The 18,236-nt window shown below is 43.8% G+C and overlaps 1 protein-coding gene across 1 annotated transcript; it reads right to left on the bottom strand.

Moving 5' to 3' along the window:
• Nucleotides 1-1,089: 1,089 nt before the first annotated feature.
• LOC145342570 (tubulin polymerization-promoting protein family member 3-like) lies at nucleotides 1,090-14,560 on the bottom strand. Its single transcript, XM_080188125.1, has 3 exons — nucleotides 14,364-14,560; nucleotides 7,668-7,821; nucleotides 1,090-1,278 (listed from the first exon to the last, which is right to left on the bottom strand). Exons 1-3 carry the CDS (start codon nucleotides 14,552-14,554, stop codon nucleotides 1,090-1,092), a joined length of 534 nt encoding a protein of 177 aa, XP_080044251.1. The 5' UTR covers nucleotides 14,555-14,560.
• Between the last annotated feature and the right edge of the window lie 3,676 nt (nucleotides 14,561-18,236).

The following is an 18,236-nucleotide window of genomic DNA, read 5'->3' as shown; positions in this document are numbered from 1 at the left end:
GCAAAGATCCTTAGACAGCATGTTACAAACCCACGACCACTTCCATTTAGAAGGATTAGGTCAGCAAGTACATAGGAACACCACCACCTGCAAGTTCCCCTCCAGCCATTCACCATCCTGACTTGGAAATATATCACCATTTTCATGCAGTCGCTGGATCAAAATCCTGGAATTCCCTCCCTAACCCACAGAACATGGACTGCAGCGATTCAAGAAGAAGCTCACTGCCACCTTCCCAAGGACAATTAAGGATGGGCAATAAATACTTGCTAGCCAGTGACACCCATGTCCCACAAATGAATAAAAAAAAGACTCCTGGTCAGCCATGCTTGATGTGGGGTGACACTCCTCAAGCTATAAGCCTCTGGTGACAGACTGGCAGCCTGTTCTGGAATAGCTAACTATGGAGACAGACAGAAGTCTGCCTTACTGCACCACCAGGTGAGGGAAAATAATTTGAATTAATGTATTAGTGTGACAAAAACATCACAAGAGCAAATAACATTTTGAAAACAGGAGGTATGCATTAATGTATTTCACAAACCAATGACTGGGTAAAGGAGAGGAAGCTGTGCTTTACCGAACCTGGAAATGTTTTATGCTGCTATTAAGTATATAAGCAGGAAAGTGCTCCACTCAGCACTTCAGCCTGACCAACATTAATAAAAAACTGTCAACGTAAACTTGCATTTCCTACACGTCTGTACTTGGAACAGTTCATGTTTTAACTCAGTAGATAAATTGCTTGAGAGTAGAACTTTAGAATGGGATGTTTTCTGTCAATAAAGAGTGAACTGGGCATCATTTCATAAGGTCTGTAGTAGGAAATTCTCCTCTCAAATCCAGTTTTGTCTATTCCATATCAATTGAAAAAATACAGCCTGTGGGTGAGTGTAGCGCCGTCGTCAGCCCTTTGTTTCTCACAGTTATGACTCTGTTGCGCTTGTTACATAGAAAGTAGCAGAAATTAAAGTAAAAATACAGATGTAATTTGGTTATTTTATTGAAAACACCGGAGGACCTTGAGCAAATTAACAAAGGGCGATTGAATCATTTACTGACAATGTTCTGGCGAGCATTTTATGTTCGTTATTTTCTCACTTTATCATCGTAGGTTCCAGCTCCTTTGTAATTCCTCACATAACCTGTGTTTTCTGCTATGTCCTCCCTACCACTTATCCCTTTCCCTTTGCCACTTTCATCAAAGCGTTCTTTGTGGGATCCAGTGTACTTAGAGGTGTCTGTGAGTCTTTCAACACCGCCTCCTTTTTGTGCAACCTAAAAGAAGAAATGCTTTATTCGACTTGAAGATACAGGTACAGATAGATATCTGGTCTACTTACAAAATTTGGAGCCGGTCAGTTTTATAACAAACTTGCGTTGCGCTCATATAAGATGCTCTGGATTCAATCATTTCATGACTACAAAGCACTTCAAAAATGAAAATAAATGATTGAAGCAACCATGTGCACTAGAAAGGCAAGATGCCGTCTTGTAATTATGCCAAATACGTCAGGTTTTCAATTTAAGATAACTAGAATTTTTGTAGACATATTGCACAATGGGTAAAATAAAAACTGAAAATGCTGCAAATACTCAGGTCAGCATCTGTCAAAAAGAGACCAGATTTAAACGTAGTATTAGGGTTAGTGAAGGTCAGCCATGGTCATAACGAATGGTGGAGCAGGCTCCAAGGGCCAAACAGCCTGCTCCTGCTTCTATTTTTAATGTTTTGATGGTGATTAAGTATCACCATTGGAGGAAAGGATACTAAAGAGGTCAGAAACAAGATCTGTATTAATAGTCTCCCATAGGCATCAGCAACATGGAAATAAGCATAGAGCCTAAAAGATTGTTACTCAGTCCGACACTTATTTACACAGTTAAACATTACAAGCAAACATCTCCGAACTCAACCACACCATAGTTTCAAGACGTGTTTCATTGTATGTGCTTACATAACTCCAGTTAATGCCCATCACTTGCATTCAATTAATATACAAATAACACACTCCAGTAGTTAGCTTTGCTCTCCTCATAGCTATGCACCAGGTCCTTCCCACTTATGAAATAATGTTGCCACTATGATTGCTATAAACTAAAGGGATCTTGAAGCTGTCCAGATCGCAGGCTTTAGCTTGTTTGAATCTGTACCCAGTTGTGTGGTTGTTGCAGATCTGTGGTCAGACCAATTGTACCTGTCTCATCCTGTTGAGGTGAAATTTAGAAGGCCCATTTGCCACCACAGGCGCAAACTCCATTATTGCTGTTAAATGTCACGAGACAGCCATAACAGGATTTCTGCTAGAGAAATCTCAGTTTGAGATTTTCCCCGCACCAGCCCACTGATGTGATCAGGTTCATGCCTAGAAAGGTTTGCATTGATTTGCATGGATTTAAATGCATTTAAGTATAATTAAACTGCTTTATACCATAGCATCCAGCCCTACTCAATGCTTCATAGAGTGAGAAAGGAGAATCCCTTCTGCTGAATGGAGTGCTGCTGGGATTTGGAAGTACGCCAGGATTTCAAGGGAGATGGAGATTAAAGTGAACAGGCCACCTCAAAGTTTTCACAGTTGACAGACATGAATGAAGATTTTGATTAGCAAGATGCCTGAAATCACCATGACAGGAGTGATGTTCAGGTTTCCCAGGGTTAGAAGGGGCAGTCTAACCACTAGAACCCCATCCTGTGGGAGATGCTGTAGAGAAGGTGGACGCCGTGGAGGGATTGTCCACAGAGTCTCTGTGGGTGGAAGTTCAGAACAAGAAGGGGTCAATCATTTTACTGGGTGTTTTCTATAGGCCGCCCAGTAGTAACAGGGTTGTTGAGGAGCAGATAGGAAAATAGATCCTTGAGAGATATAATAATAACAGAGTTGCCATGATGGGAGACTTTAATTTCCCCAATATTTATAGGAATATCCCTATGGTAAGGGATTTGGATGGGGAGGAGTTTGTTAGGTGTGTTCAGGAGGGTTTCCTAACACAGTATGTGTATAAGCCAACAAGAGGAGAGGCTGTACTTGATCTGGTATTGGGTAATGAACCTGGACAGGTGTCAGATCTCTCGATGGGAGGGCATTTTGGGGATAGTGATCATAACTCTGTCTCCTTTACACTAGCATTGCAGAGAGATAGGATCAGGCAAGCTAGGAGAGTGTTTGTTTGGAGAAAGGGGAAATATGAAGCCATCAGGCAGGAATTTAGAGGCATAAATTGAAAAAAGGTTTTCTCAGGGAAATGTACTGAAGTAAGGTGGCAGATTTTCAAGGAATGTTTGTCTGGAGTTCTGCACGACAATGTTCCGATGAGATATGGAAGTTCTGATAGGCTACAGGAACCGTGATGCATGAAAGTTGTGATGAAACTAGTCAAAAAGAAAAACGTACAAAAGGTTCAGGGAGCTAGGTAGTGTTAGGGATCTAAAGGAGTTTACGGCTTGTAGGAAGGAACTTAAAGAAGGAAATTAGGAGAGCCAGAAGGGGTCATGAGAAGGCCTTGGCAGGTAAGATTAAGGAAAATAATAACTTTTAACTTTTAATAACTGAATAACATTTTTGTTTCTGTCTTCACGGAGGAGGACGTGAATAATTTGCCGGGTGTTAGAGATGGAAAGGTGGTAGAACTGGAGGGTCTTAATGCCATTACTATTACTAGAGAGGGGGTGCTCGACAGACTGGAGGGACTGATTGTGGACAAGTCCCCAGGACCGGATGGAATGCATCCGAGGGTTCTGAAGGAAATGGCGGAGGTGATAGTGGATGCCTTGGTGGTTATTTTCCAGACGTCGCTGGATTCCGGGGAAGTGCCAGAAGATTGGAAAGTGGCTAATGTTACGCCGTTGTTTAAGAAGGGTGCCAGGCAAAAGGCAGGGAATTATAGGCCAGTTAGTTTAACGTCTGTTGTAGGTAAAATGTTAGAATCCGTCATCAAGGAGGAAATAGCAAGGCATCTTGAGAGGAATTGCTTGATAGAGCAGACGCAGCACGGTTTCGTTAAAGGGAAGTCGTGTCTGACAAATTTACTGGAGTTCTATGAGGATGTGTCTAGGGCGGTGGATAGAGGAGAGCCGGTGGATGTGGTCTTTCTGGATTTTCAGAAGGCATTTGACAAGGTACCTCACAGGAGGTTATTGCAGAAGGTCAGGGGACAGGGAGTTGGGGGTAGGGTGTTAGCGTGGATAGAGGACTGGTTGTCAAATAGGAGGCAGAGAGTGGGAGTCAATGGGTGCTATTCGGATTGGCAGATGGTGACTAGTGGAGTGCCTCAGGGGTCGGTGCTGGGGCCTCAGCTATTTACCATTTATATAGATGATCTGGAGGAGGGAACCGAGTGTAGGGTGTCGAAATTTGCTGATGACACCAAGATTGGAGGAAAGGCAAATTGTGCGGAGGGTGTGGAGAGTCTACAGAAGGATCTAGATAGGCTGGGCGAATGGGCCAGGAAATGGCAAATGGAATTTAATGTTGGCAAGTGCGAGGTGATCCACTTTGATAGGAATAATGGTAGGAAGGATTATCACTTACGTGGCGAAAAACTGCAGCAGGCGACAGTGCAGAGGGACCTCGGGGTCCTTGTGCATGAGTCGCAAAAACCCAGCTTGCAGGTGATCAGGAAGGCGAATGGGATGCTGGCCTTCATAGCGAGGGGGATTGAATATAAAAGTAGGGAGGTCTTGCTGCGGCTGTATAGAGCATTGGTGAGGCCGCAGCTGGAGTACTGTGTGCAGTTTTGGGCGCCGTACTTACGCAAGGATTTTTGGCCTTGGAGGGAGTGCAGAGGAGGTTTACTAGGCTGATGCCGGAGTTGAGGGGGTTGAGCTATGAGGAGAGGCTGAATAAACTAGGCTTGTACTCGTTAGAGTTTAGAAGAATGAGGGGAGATCTGATTGAGACGTATAAGATGATGAATGGGATGGATAGGATAGAGGTGGAGAGACTCTTCCCGCTCAGAAAGGACAATAGGACTAGGGGGCACAGCCTCAAGATAAAGGGGGGTGCGGTTTAGAACGGAGTTGAGGAGGAACTTCTTCACTCAAAGGGTGGTGAATCTCTGGAATTCTCTGCCCGTTGAAGTGGTGGAGGCTACCTTGCTAAATATTTTTAAGACACGGGTTGATGGGTTTTTGATAAGAGAGGGGATTAAGGGTTATGGGGAGAGGGCGGGAATGTGGAACTGAGCCACGACAGATCAGCCATGATTTTATTGAATGGCGGGGCAGGCTCGAAGGGCCAGATGGCCTACTCCTGCTCCTATTTCTTATGTTCTTATGTTCTTAAAACCCTAAGGCATTCTACAAGTATGTGAAGAGCAAAAGGATGAGATGTGAAGGAATTGGACCTATAAAATGTGACAGTGGGAACGTTTGTATAGAACCGGTAGAAATAACAGGGGTGCTCAATGAATACTTTACTTCAGTATTCATGGTGGAAAAGGATCTTGGTGGTTATAGTGCAGGCTTGCGGTGGACTGAAAAGCTTGAGTATGTGGACATTAAGAAAGAGGATGTGTTGGAGCTTTTGAATAGCATCAAGATAGATAAGTCGCTGGGACCAGATGGGATGTACCCCAGGTTACTGTGGGAGGTGAGGGAAGAGATTGCACAGCCCCTGGTGATGATCTTTATATCATCAATGGAGACGGGAGAGGTTCCAGAGGATTGGATGATTGCGGATGTGGTTCCTATATTCAAGAAAGCGAGTAGAGATAGCCCAGGAAATTATCGACCGGTGAGTCTAGCCTCAGTGGTTGGTAAGTTGATGGCGAAGATCCTGAAAGACAGGATTTATGAACGTTTAGAGAAGTATCGTGTGATCAAAAGTAGTCAGCAAGGCTTTGTCAAAGGCAGATCGTGCCTTACGAGCCTGGTTGAGTTTTTTGAAAATGTGACTAAACACATTAACAAAGGAAGAGTGGCAGATGTGGTTTATATGGACTTCAGCAAGGCATTCGATAAGGTCCCCCATGCAAGGCTTATTGAGAAAGTGAGGGGGCATGGGATCCAAGGGGACGTTGCTTTGTGGATCCAGAACTGGCTTGCCCACAGAAGGCAGAGAGTGGTGGGAGATGGGTCTTTTTCTGCATGGAGGTCAGTCACCAGTGGAGTGCCTCAGGGATCTGTTCTGGGACTCTTGCTGTTTGTGATTTTTATAAATGACCTGGATGAGGAAGTGGAGGGATGGGTTGGTAAGTTTGCCGATGACACGAATAGTTTGATAGTGGATAGTTTGGAGGGATGTCAGAAGTTGCATTGTGACATAGTTAGGATGCAATTCTGGGCAGAGAAGTGGCAGATGGACTTCAACCCGGGTAAGTGTGCAGTGGTTCATTTTGGTAGGTCAGATGGGATGAAGGAATATAATATGAAGGGCAAGACTCTTAGCAGTGTGGAAGATCAGAAGGATCTTGGGGTCCAGGTTCATAGGACTCTCAAATTGGCTTTGCAAGTAGAGGATGTGGCTCAGAAGGCATATGGTGTACTGGCCTTCATCAATCGAGGAATTGAGTTTAGGAGTCGGGAGATAATGCTGCAGCTGTATAAGACCCTGGTCAGACCCCACAGAGTACTGTGCTCAGTTCTGGTCACCTTATTACACAAAGGATGGAAGCCATTGAAAGGGTGCAGAGGAGATTTACAAGGATGTTGCCTGGATTGGGTGGCATGCCTTATGAGGATAGGTTGAGGGAGCTCAGTCTTTTCTCCTTGGAGAGACTAAGGATGAGAGGTGACCTGATAGACATGTGTAAGAGAGGTATTGATCAGGTGGATTCGCAGAGGCTTTTCCTCAGGGCTGAAATGGCTGCCACAAGAAGACACAAGTTTAGGACGCTGGGGAGTAGGTACAGAGGAGATGTCAGGGGTAAGTTTTTCACTCAGAGGGTGGTCGGTGAGTGGAATCGTCTGCCGATGGTGGTGGTGGAGGCAGATTCGATAGGGTCTTTTGAGAGACTTCCGGATGAGTACATAGGAGTTAGTAGGATTGACGGTTATAGCTAAGCTTAGTAGGTAGAGATATGTTCGGCGCAACTTGTGGGCCAAAGGGCCTGTTTGTGTTGTAGTTTTTCTATGTTCTATGTTCTATGTCAACCTCTTGCCTGCAGCCCAACCCCAGATCTTTGGGTGGATCCTCCCTCTTCAGCCTGGCAGTAGCTGCATTTATCTACTTGATGCCCCTCAAGGTCCAATGCACCAATGTCCACAATGCTCATGGACAGCAACAAAGCCCATCCGGTGCAAATCCCACTGGGGAGGCGGATGAATGGCAGGAGGGCTTTGAATCGGGCTTTAAGCTCACTAATTACATTAAAACGAGCTGTTTGGAATAATCAATGGGTTCCCGCCTGGTCTAGGCAGGAACCTGAGTGGGGGCTGGGGAGGGTGGGGGGATGGTGCAGACGGGGTAAATGATGACAGGATTGACGTCAAAAATCCCAATTTAGCCCCAACACCCCATTCAGCTGGATTCCCACCAGTGGGGAACAGGGTCAGTGAATTCATCATCCACCCCGACCACCACCCCACCACCGGAGTTCAGGAATTTTAGAATAAAGTTTAGCAACCCAATAAAACTGAAGATCCAGTAAGGAAACTGACTGGAATCTCAATGACATTTAAATAAAAATGATGTAATAATTCCAGACCTGAGCTTTGATTTGCTTACCGTCACTCCTGCATTAGTTGGATCTCTCCCAGCAATCAGAGCATAAATTGATGCCAATGCTTCCTCTTGACTTTTGCCTTTAAATCTCTTTGGAGCAAGTTCTGCCAGAGCCATTTTAAACTCTTCAAAGGTAATTACTCGCGCTGACTTGGATCTGAAATTAAAACATGATTAACCCCCTCTATTCAGCTTCTAAGACATCCTGGATACCTTTATTTCTTTTCCACTAGCAGGCAACCTGCATCCTGCAGGTCTGGATTTTAGATTAGAGGTGTTTTCCATGTCTGGATGCTGTCTTGAAATTTGGGAATTCCAGAATTATGGGCTTCCTGAACATCCTTTAGATTTTAACTGCAAGTAGTCTTTAATTTTGTTTTTCTCTATTTTCAGGCCATAACCAGCCTGAATGGAGGCCTAGCGGGCAAGAAATCCTGCACTACAAAGCCACACCTGAGCCTACCTGAGAATAAGTGAGTCTAGTTGTGAGAGATTATGGGGAAGTGTCTGAGAATTCGAATCGGGGGCTAGGAGCCTGATGATGGGGGAAGTGCAGGCAGTTGGCAAAGGCAGTTTGTTAGATCTGGAGCAGACCCTTCACTTCATCCCAGCCCACAAGCAGTGCTGTAAAGGCTTTCCAAATATTGTGCACTTCCTTTTTGAGAGATTTCTTAACATTAGTCCTAAAATTGTTTTAATTATTAAAAACCTGTCACCCCCAAGCTCTACTTCCATAGCTTAATGTAAAGTATTATTCTAATTAATCTTTTTGACTTGCTATTTTGTATACCTTGTTATGACCTAGTTAGGAGGGATAAGCTGACTCCTACCCTAGTCCCTTTCTTGGATTAGTTATATGAGAGAGTTTGAATTTAAATGAAATGTGATATAATCAATTCAGTCTGTATTTAACTGCATACAGTCATGTGTAAGAATTAAGCCAGCCAGATTCCCGGAGTTAACAAGAGGTTTGTTTTATTAATAAAACTCACTTGGGGAAAGATATGGAAAATATTAACAAAAAGGTTTAAAACGTACAGATACGTCCAACCACTCACCAATGCACAAAGCACATACGACTTCCCCAGGCATGCACAAAAAGCAATAAAAACTTCACAGAGTATCAGATATTAAAACATGGCCAAGGAAAGAAGGTAAGGTCAGAAAGATGGCTTGTCCAAATGCTGGAGGTTGACATTCCATGGTGGCTGCTTTTTTTTTATTTACTCTTTTTAATGGAATGTGAACATCGCTGGGAAGGCCAGCACTTGTTGCTCACTCCTAACTGTCCTCGAGTTGAGTGGCTTCCTAGTCCATTTCAGAGGGCAATTAGAAGTCAACCATATTGCTGTGGGTTGTATTCACGTGTAGGCCAGACCAGGAAGGGACAGCAGAATTCCTTCCCTAAAGGACATTTAATGAAGCAGATGAGACTTCACAACAGTTGACAATGGTTTCATCATCACCACTACTGAGACTAGCTGTTTAATTCTAGATTTTTATGAACTGAATTTAAATTCCAGCAGCTACCATGAATATTCTCTGAACTGCTTCCAGTGCACACGGACATGTAGACCAAACTGTCCTCAGTACTCTATGTAGTCTCGCCAATACCCTGTGCAGTTGCAGCAATACTTCCTCACTTTTATGCTCTATTCCCCCCTTGCAATCAAGGCCAGCATTCCATTTGATATTTTCCTAAGTACTTGCTATACCTGCAATGCCAACTTTTTGTGATTAATGTTTGAGGATTTCTCCCTTTAAATAATTTCCCCCCTTAAATAAACTGGAGGAATAGAATGCATTTTGCCCCATTATATTCCATCTCCCAAATTTTTGTCCACTCACTTATCATATCTATGTTCCTTTTGCAAATTCTTTATATCATCCTCCCAACTTGCTTTCCTATCTGTTTTTGTAACATCAGAAAATCTGGCTTCAATACATTAAGTCCCTTCATCCAGATCATTAATATGGATTGTAAATCATTGAGGCTGCTGCACTAATCCCTGTGGCACTCCACTAGTTACAGTTTACCAATTGAAAATGACATATTTATCCCAAACGTGTTTCCTTTTAGCTAAAACATCCATTGCTAATATATTACCCCAACACCTTGAGCTCTTATCTCGTTTAGTTATTTTTTATGTGGCACGTTATTGAACGTCTTTTGTAAATTCCTACATCTACTGGTCCTCCTTTATCCACCCTCCTTGTTGCATCCTCAAAGAATACCAATAAATTTATAAGTACCATTTCCCTCTCTGCCTGACTGACTGACTTATGATTTTCTAAATGTCCTGCTATTCCTTCCTTAATCATAAAATCATACAATGTAGAAGAGGCCCTTTGGCCCATTGAGTGCACTGAAATACAAGAAACACCTGAACTCCCAGCCTCGCTTGCCCTAATGCCAGAAAATCCCACCTGAGGTCAACGAACTTTAACATGGTTCGTGTCCTACCTGCTCTGATTCCTGCGGTGGGAAAATTCTGCCCTATGGACCTGACAACTTCCAGGTACCAGTACTGAAGACTTGTACTCCAGAAATAACTGTACCTCTAGCCAAGCTGCAGCATTGTCATCTAACTGGCAACGTGGGAAGTTGCCCAAAAATGTCCTGACCACTAAAATCACTAAATCCAATCAACCAATTATTGCCTCATCCTTCTACTCTCAATTATCAATAAAGTGATGGAAGGTGTCATCAACAGTGCAAATAAGCAGCAATTATTCAGCATTGACCTGTTCAATGATGCTCAGTTTGAATTCCAACTGAGCCATTCAACTCCTGACCCCATTACAGCCTTGTTCCAAATGTGCACAAAGGAGCTGAGCTGAGGTTGACTGCCCTTGATGTCACAACAGCATTTCACAGAATGTAGACTCAAGGAGCTTTAGGCAAACTGAAGTCAATGAGAATCAGAGGAGTAATTCTTGAGGGTGGAGTCATCCCTAGCACAAAGGAAAATGTTTGTGGTTATTGGAGGCTAATCATCTCAGACCCAGAATATCACAGCTGGAGTGCCTCCAGGCATCATCCTCAGCCTAATCACCTTCAGATGCTTTATCAATAATTGTTCCTCAATCAACTGCAGAAGTGGGAACATCTCTAATAATTGCACAGTGTTGAGTTCGATTTGTAATTCTTCAGATAGTGAAGCACTTCATGTTCATCTGCAGTAAATCATCATAGAAATCCTACAGTGCAGAAGCCTTTTGACCCATCAAGTCTGCGCCAATCACAATCCCACCCAGACCCACCCCCATATCCCTGCATATTTTACTCACTAATCCCTCTAACCTATGCATCTCAGGACTCTAAGGGGAAATTTTAGCATGGCCAATCAACCTAACCTGCACATCTTTGGACTATGGGAGGAAACTGGAGCACCCAGAGGAAACCCATGCAGACACAGGAAGAATGTGCAAACTTCACACAGACAGTGACCAAAGTCAGGAATCGAACCCAGGTCCCTGGAGCTGTGAAGCAGCTCTGCTAACCACTGTGCTGCCGTGCTGCCCGTAAGATCTGGACAACATTCAGGCTTGAGCTGGTAAGTAACAAGTAACATTTGCTTCATACAAGTGTCAGGCAATGACCATCTTGAACAAGAGAGAGTTTAACCATCTCCTGTTCTCATTCAATGGCATTGCCATGATCAAATCCCCTGCCATCAACATCCTGGAGTCATCACAGACCAGAAATCAGCCACATAAATACTTTTGGCTACAGAAGCAGAAGAAGCTGGGGTGAAAACCTGTGGAATTCTGTGGTAAGTGACCAAATCTTTTCTACAAAATTACAATACAGAAATCAAGAGTATGATGGAATACTCCTCCTTTGCCTTGATGAACTCCAATGACCCTCAAGAAGATCAATATCATCCAAGCCAAAGCAGCCCATGTGATTGGTATCTCATCCATCACCTTAAACACCCTGCGTCCACCACCAGCACACAGTGGCAGCAGTGTCTACCATCTGGAGGTTGCACTGCAGCAACTTGCCAAAGGTTTCTTATACATCACCTGCAAAACTCACCAACCTGGGAGGATAGTAGCTCATGGGTACATCACCACCCGCAAGTTCCCATCACGTCACACACCTTCCTAACATCAAATACATCACTTCCTTTATTATTGTCACGTTAAAATCCCTCCCTAATATCATTATTGGAAGTATCTTCACCGCACAAACTGCAGTGGATCAAGAAAGTGACTTAGACCACCTTTTTGGGAATTAGGGATAGCCAATTAATTCTAGCCTTGCCAGCAAGAAAAGCAAAAAGGACATTCAAAATATTGTTGGATGTTCAGCTGGGTGTGTTAAAGCAATAGATGGAAGTGCCGGAAGATTGGAAAACGGCTAATGTTACGCCATTGTTTAAGAAGGGTGCCAGGCAAAAGGCGGGGAATTATAGGCCGGTTAGTTTAACGTCTGTTGTAGGTAAAATGTTAGAATCCGTCATCAAGGAGGAAATAGCGAGGCATCTTGAGGGGAACTGCTTGATAGAGCAGACGCAGCATGGTTTCGTTAAAGGGAAGTCGTGTCTGACAAATTTACTGGAGTTCTATGAGGATGTGTCTAGGGCAGTGGATAGAGGAGAGCCGGTGGATGTGGTCTTTCTTGATTTTCAGAAGGCGTTTGACAAGGTACCTCACAAGAGGTTATTGCAGAAGGTCAGGGGGCATGGAGTTGGGGGTAGGGTGTTAGCGTGGATAGAGGACTGGTTGTCAAATAGGAGGCAGAGAGTGGGGGTCAATGGGTGCTATTCAGATTGGCGGATGGTGACTAGTGGAGTGCCCCAGGGGTCTGTGCTGGGGCCTCAGCTATTTACCATTTATATAGATGATCTGGAGGAGGGAACCGAGTGTAGGGTGTCGAAATTTGCTGATGACACCAAAATTGGTGGAAAGGCAAATTGTGTGGAGGGTGGGGAGAGTCTACAGAAGGATCTAGATAGGCTGGGCGAATGGGCCAGGAAATGGCAAATGGAATTTAATGTTGGCAAGCGCGAGGTGATCCACTTTGGTAGGAATAATGGTAGGAAGGATTATTACTTACGTGGAGAAAAACTGCAGCAGGCGACGGTGCAGAGGGACCTCGGGGTCTTTGTGATGAGTCGCAAAAACCCAGCTCGCAGGTGCAGCAGGTGGTCAGGAAGGCGAATGGGATGCTGGCCTTCATCGCGAGGGGGATTGAATATAAAAGTAGGGAGGTCTTGCTGCGGCTGTATAGGGCATTGGTGAGGCCGCAGCTGGAGTACTGTGTGCAGTTTTGGTCGCCGTACTTATGCAAGGATATTTTGGCCTTGGAGGCAGTGCAGAGGAGGTTTTACTAGGCTGATGCCGGAGTTGAGGGGGTTGAGCTATGAGGAGAGGCTGAATAAATTAGGCTTGTACTCATTAGAGTTTAGAAGAATGAGGGGAGATCTCATTGAGACGTATAAGATGATGAATGGGATGGATAGGATAGAGGTGGAGAGACTCTTCCCGCTCAGAAAGGATAGTAGGACTAGGGGGCACAGCCTCAAGATAAAGGGGGGGCGGTTTAGAACGGAGTTGAGGAGGAACTTCTTCACTCAAAGGGTGGTGAATCTCTGGAATTCTCTGCCCGTTGAAGTGGTGGAGGCTACCTTGCTAAATATTTTTAAGACGCGGGTTGATGGGTTTTTGATAAGTGAGGGGATTAAGGGTTATGGGGAGAGGGCGGGAAAGTGGAACTGAGCCACGACAGATCAGCCATGATCTTATTGAATGGCGGGGCAGGTTCGAAGGGCCTGTTGGCCTACTCCTGCTCCTATTTCTTATGTTCTTATGTAATTTTTTTTATTACTTGTCTTGTTCTTTTCAGATGTGTGACCATGATTGTAAGTATAAAAGTAGTTGGTTCTGTTTTTGGAAGGCAATCATCTCAGTTCCAGGGCATCAGTCAGAGTTCCTCAGGTTATGTCCTAGGCCCAACCATTTTCAGCTGCTTCAACAATGATCTTCCCTCTATCATCTCAGAAAAGGAAATGTTCACTGATGATTGCAGTGTTCAGTACCACTCCCAGCCCCTGAAACAATGAAGCATTCTGTGCCCATATGCAGCAGGACAGACAACTTTCAGACTTGGACTGAAAGTAATATTTGCACCACACAATTGTCAGGCAGTGATTCTCAAACAACAGAGAATCTTATCATCTTGCCTATTGAAGGACAAAGGCAGGAGACACATTGGAACACTATTCTGCAAGTTTTCCTCTAAGTCATCATTCGGACTTGACAATATATTGTCATTCCTTCTTCATCAGTGAAACAAAATCCTGGAACTTCCTATGAAACAGCACTGTCCTGGTGCCTTCACCACATGGACCGCAGCAGTTCAAGAATGCAGCTCACCACCACCTTCTCATGGACAACTGGGGATGGAAAATGAAAACTATCTTTGTCAGCAATGCCCACATCCTTTTGAAAGAATAAAAAGAATGATGGTATAGAACTCTGTCGATTAGATAACTACTGTACTACATCAGTATGTTTGGTGATCTGTATGAAGATAGAACAGTAATCATGATCTTCCTGATAGCCTCACTGGGGCTGGAAATGACCATAACTACATCAATGACTGAGTCACTGAACTGGCTTATAACATTATCTTATATGAAGGCATAAATTAGAAGAAAATCATATTGTTAGTCAATACCTGGTACCTACTTTACTTTTGAAAAGAGAATGTCCACGTCAGTTGAAGTGACTGTTTTGCCATCGATGACTTTGCAATCTTTGCAGATTTTGGACCAGTTTTTCCCATTCATTTCATTGCCAGTGGCACCAGTGTCCCCATGCGTTGCAAACCTTCGAAATGACTCATGCAGAGCTGCCATATCGTTTGATGTTCCTGCCATTTTTGAGGCCCCACAGCTTGCATAAGTTATCCTGCGTTGAATATGAAGAGAGGGTTTAATGTTTAGGCAATGGGTTCCATTGCAAGCTGCGGCGAAGGGCTTGCATATAGCGATTGAAGGTGGTGAGAAATTGTTCTGGCTAATCCATTAACACAACATTAGTGTTTGGTTTAGTCGTATGGTAATAGTCTCACCTTTAATTTAGAAGGTTGTAGGTTGAAGCCCCGTTCTGGAGGCTTGAGGACATAATCAAGTCTGACACTCTTGTGCAATACTGTGGGAGTGAAGTATTGTTGGAGGTACTGTCTTTCAATGAGACATTAACGCAAAGCTGTGTCTGCTCTTTGAGATGGATGCACACTTTTTGACAAAATGGGGTGTTCTCCCTTTAATCTAGCCAACATTTATCCACTAGCATTGACAACAAATGATCCAGCCACTTATTTCATTGCTGCTTGAGGGACATTGCTCAAAAATTACTATATATATATGTACAAGTCTTTCTTTTTTATCTTTTAAAACATTTAATTCATTCATAATTCAGATAATACAATAATATCTGGAGACGACTGTCATTAACAGAACTGGTGGGGACCAGTTATGTGCAGTGTACATCATTTTCATCACAGACTTAATCAAAGCCATGGATAGAAAGAGCTGAAGATGTGAGAGTAGCTGACCATGATATTGAGTCAATGTTCATCTGAGCAAGGCCCCAAGCACATCTGGCTGAGATCAGTGAAGGTCAATGGGAAAACTCTTCAGTTGTTGGAGTTAAACCTGATACACACAGAAATTATTGTGCATGTTGCGGGTAGGACATAGCTCATGTTTCTGCATCATTCGTCTAGCTTTCTGGGTAACTAGCCCAATAACACAAGCATTGTGAAATCATATTTCTTACACATAAATATATTAAAGGAAAGTAATTATTGGGAAATAAAACCGATTCCTACATTAATGTGGCATCTTTACTTTTGATCCCTTGTAGTTCACTGTCGTAGTAGGAATTGTCAAACACTGTCATTTTACGGGTAAAAATACCCATCTTTTAAAACAGTTAAACTGGAATCATTCTTGTTTTGACTACTGTGAGGTTGCTCACCTAATGTCCTATAGTGTCTACCGAAAGGTCCCTTTCTTCCCTCAATGTTTTAAGGTGCAGCATTTATATTGCAAGTACCAGAGTGACCATGGCAACACCTAATATGACATCAAAGTAGTGTAATAAATAAGATGTCCACTGACATCATTGAATTAGATCACATTTCAGTGAAAGCTGATTTGCTGTTACGTATTGCCACCAATGTGATGATCCCTTTTCACGCAGTAATCTCCCACTCTGCATGATTTTGATATAGGTGGCATAGTGGTTAGCACTGCTGCCTCATAGCACTAGGGATCCAGGTTCGATTCCCAGCTTGGGTCACTTGTAGAGTTTGCACATTCTCCCTGTGTCTGTGTGGGTTTCCTCTAGTGCTCTGGTTTCCTCCCACAATCCAAAAATGTGTGGGTTAGGTGGATAGGCCATGCTAAATTGCCCCTTAGTGTCTGAGGGATTAGCAGGGTATTACGGGTATAGGATCTGGGTGGGACTGTGATGGGGGCAGACTGTATGGGCTGAATGGCTTCCTTCTGCACTGTAGGGATTCTATCATCATGAAGGAAACAACTAAGCAGCTAATTTATTAATATGTTATCTGGATGCACACCAGTCATGTCATTAAATCAGTTCACTCAGCAGCAATGAGAAGCTGATGCACTGAAGCCGGTATTATTGTAAATCAGAATGAGTCTTTTTGTTTCAATGACTTTCTAAATGTTATTCCCTAACTTAGCTAATAAACAAACATCCAATTCAGAGATCAGCACTACTGAGCAAGGAGTTTGATGAGGAAAGAATGAACAGCTGAGTTTATTATGAAAAGAGAAGGCTGAAGGGTAACCTAATTGAGATCCTTAACATTATGTTTTAAAAGCATAGAATATAGAACAGTATAGCACAGTACAGGCCCTTTGGCCCTCAATGTTGTGCCAAGCTATGTCCAAACCCAAAATCAAGCTATCCCACTCCCTATCATTCTGGAGTGCTCCTTGTGCCTATCCAATAACCGCTTGAAAGTTTCTAAAGTGTCCGACTTCACTATCACAGCAGGCAGTCCATTCCACACCCCAACCACTCTCTGAGTAAAGAATCTACCTTGGACATCCCTCCTATATCTCCCACCAACCTTACAGTTATGCCCCCTAGTAACAGCTACATCCACCGAGGAAATAGTCTCTGCACGTCCACTCTATCTATTCCCCTCATCATCTTATAAACTTCTATTAAGTTCCCTTTCATCCTCCTCTGCTCTAAAGAGAAAAGCCCCAGCTCCCTCAAGCTTTCCTCATAAGTCCTACCCTCCAAACCAGGCAGCATCCTGGTAAATCTCCTCTGCACCCTCTCCAATGCTTCCATATCCTTCTTATAGTGAGGTGAATAGAACAGCACAGAATATTCCAAATGTGGTCTCTCCAAGGTCCGGTACAGTTGCAGAATAACTCCACGGCTCTTAAACTCAAACCTCCTGTTATTAAACACTAACACACTATAAGCCTTCGTCACAGCTCTATCCACTTGAGTGGCAACCTTCAGAGATCTGTGGATATGAACCCCAAGATCTCTCTGTTCCTCCACATTCCTCAGAACCCTGCCATTGACCCTGTATTCAAGTTTGTCCTACCAAAATGAGTCACCTCGCACTTATCAGGGTTAAACTCCATCTGCCACTTTTCTGCCCAGCTCTGCATCCTATCAATGTCTTTTCGCAGCCTACAAGTGCCCTCCACCTCATCCACTAGTCCACCATTCTTGGTGTCATCAGCAAATTTATTAACACACTCTTCAGCCCCTTCTTCCAAGTCATTGATAAAAATCACAAGTCGCAGAGGACCCAGCACCGATCCATGTGGTACACCGCTGGTAACTGGCCTCCAGTCTGAAAATTTTCCCTCCACCACCATCCTCTGTCTTCTATGAGACAGCCAGTTACTTATCCAATCGGCCAAATTTCCTTCAATCCCACACCTCCTTACTTTCTTCATGAGCCTACCATTGGGAACCTTATCAAACGCCTTACTAAAATCCATGTATATGACATCAACTGCTCTACCTTCGTCTACACACTTAGTTACTTCCTCAAATAATTCAATCAAATTTGTGAGGCAGGACTTACCCCTCACAAAACCGTGCTGACTATCCTGGATTAAACTGCATCTTTCCAAATGGTCATAAATCCTGTCTCTCAGGACCCTTTCCATTAACTTACCGACCACTGAAGTAAGACTAACCGGCCTACAATTACCAGGGTCATTCCTATTTCCTTTCTTGAAGAGATGAACAACATTCGCCACTCTCCAGTTCTCTGGCACAATTCCCGTGGACAGTGAGGACCCAAAGATCAAAGCTAAAGGCTCCGCAATCTCATCCCTTGCCTCTGCTATTTTGACACAGCAGGCACAGAGAGAGAGTTGGGGCCAGAATTCTCTGACCTTGCCCGCAGCTGAGATTCTCTGATCCTGCTGTGGTGAATTGAGATTTGGCTGAGCGTCAAATTCCTGCTGTTAGCGGTGGTAGGCATGAACAGCCAGAAAATTCCAGCCTTCATTAGGCTCAATATGGAGCAAGGGGGGACATTGT

This window comes from Carcharhinus amblyrhynchos, chromosome 4, assembly GCF_965287045.1.
Source record: "Carcharhinus amblyrhynchos chromosome 4, sCarAmb.v2.hapA, whole genome shotgun sequence".
NCBI lineage: Eukaryota > Metazoa > Chordata > Chondrichthyes > Carcharhiniformes > Carcharhinidae > Carcharhinus > Carcharhinus amblyrhynchos.
The sequence above is the reverse complement of the archived record's forward strand: the minus strand, read 5'-3'. Positions and strand labels throughout refer to the sequence as shown.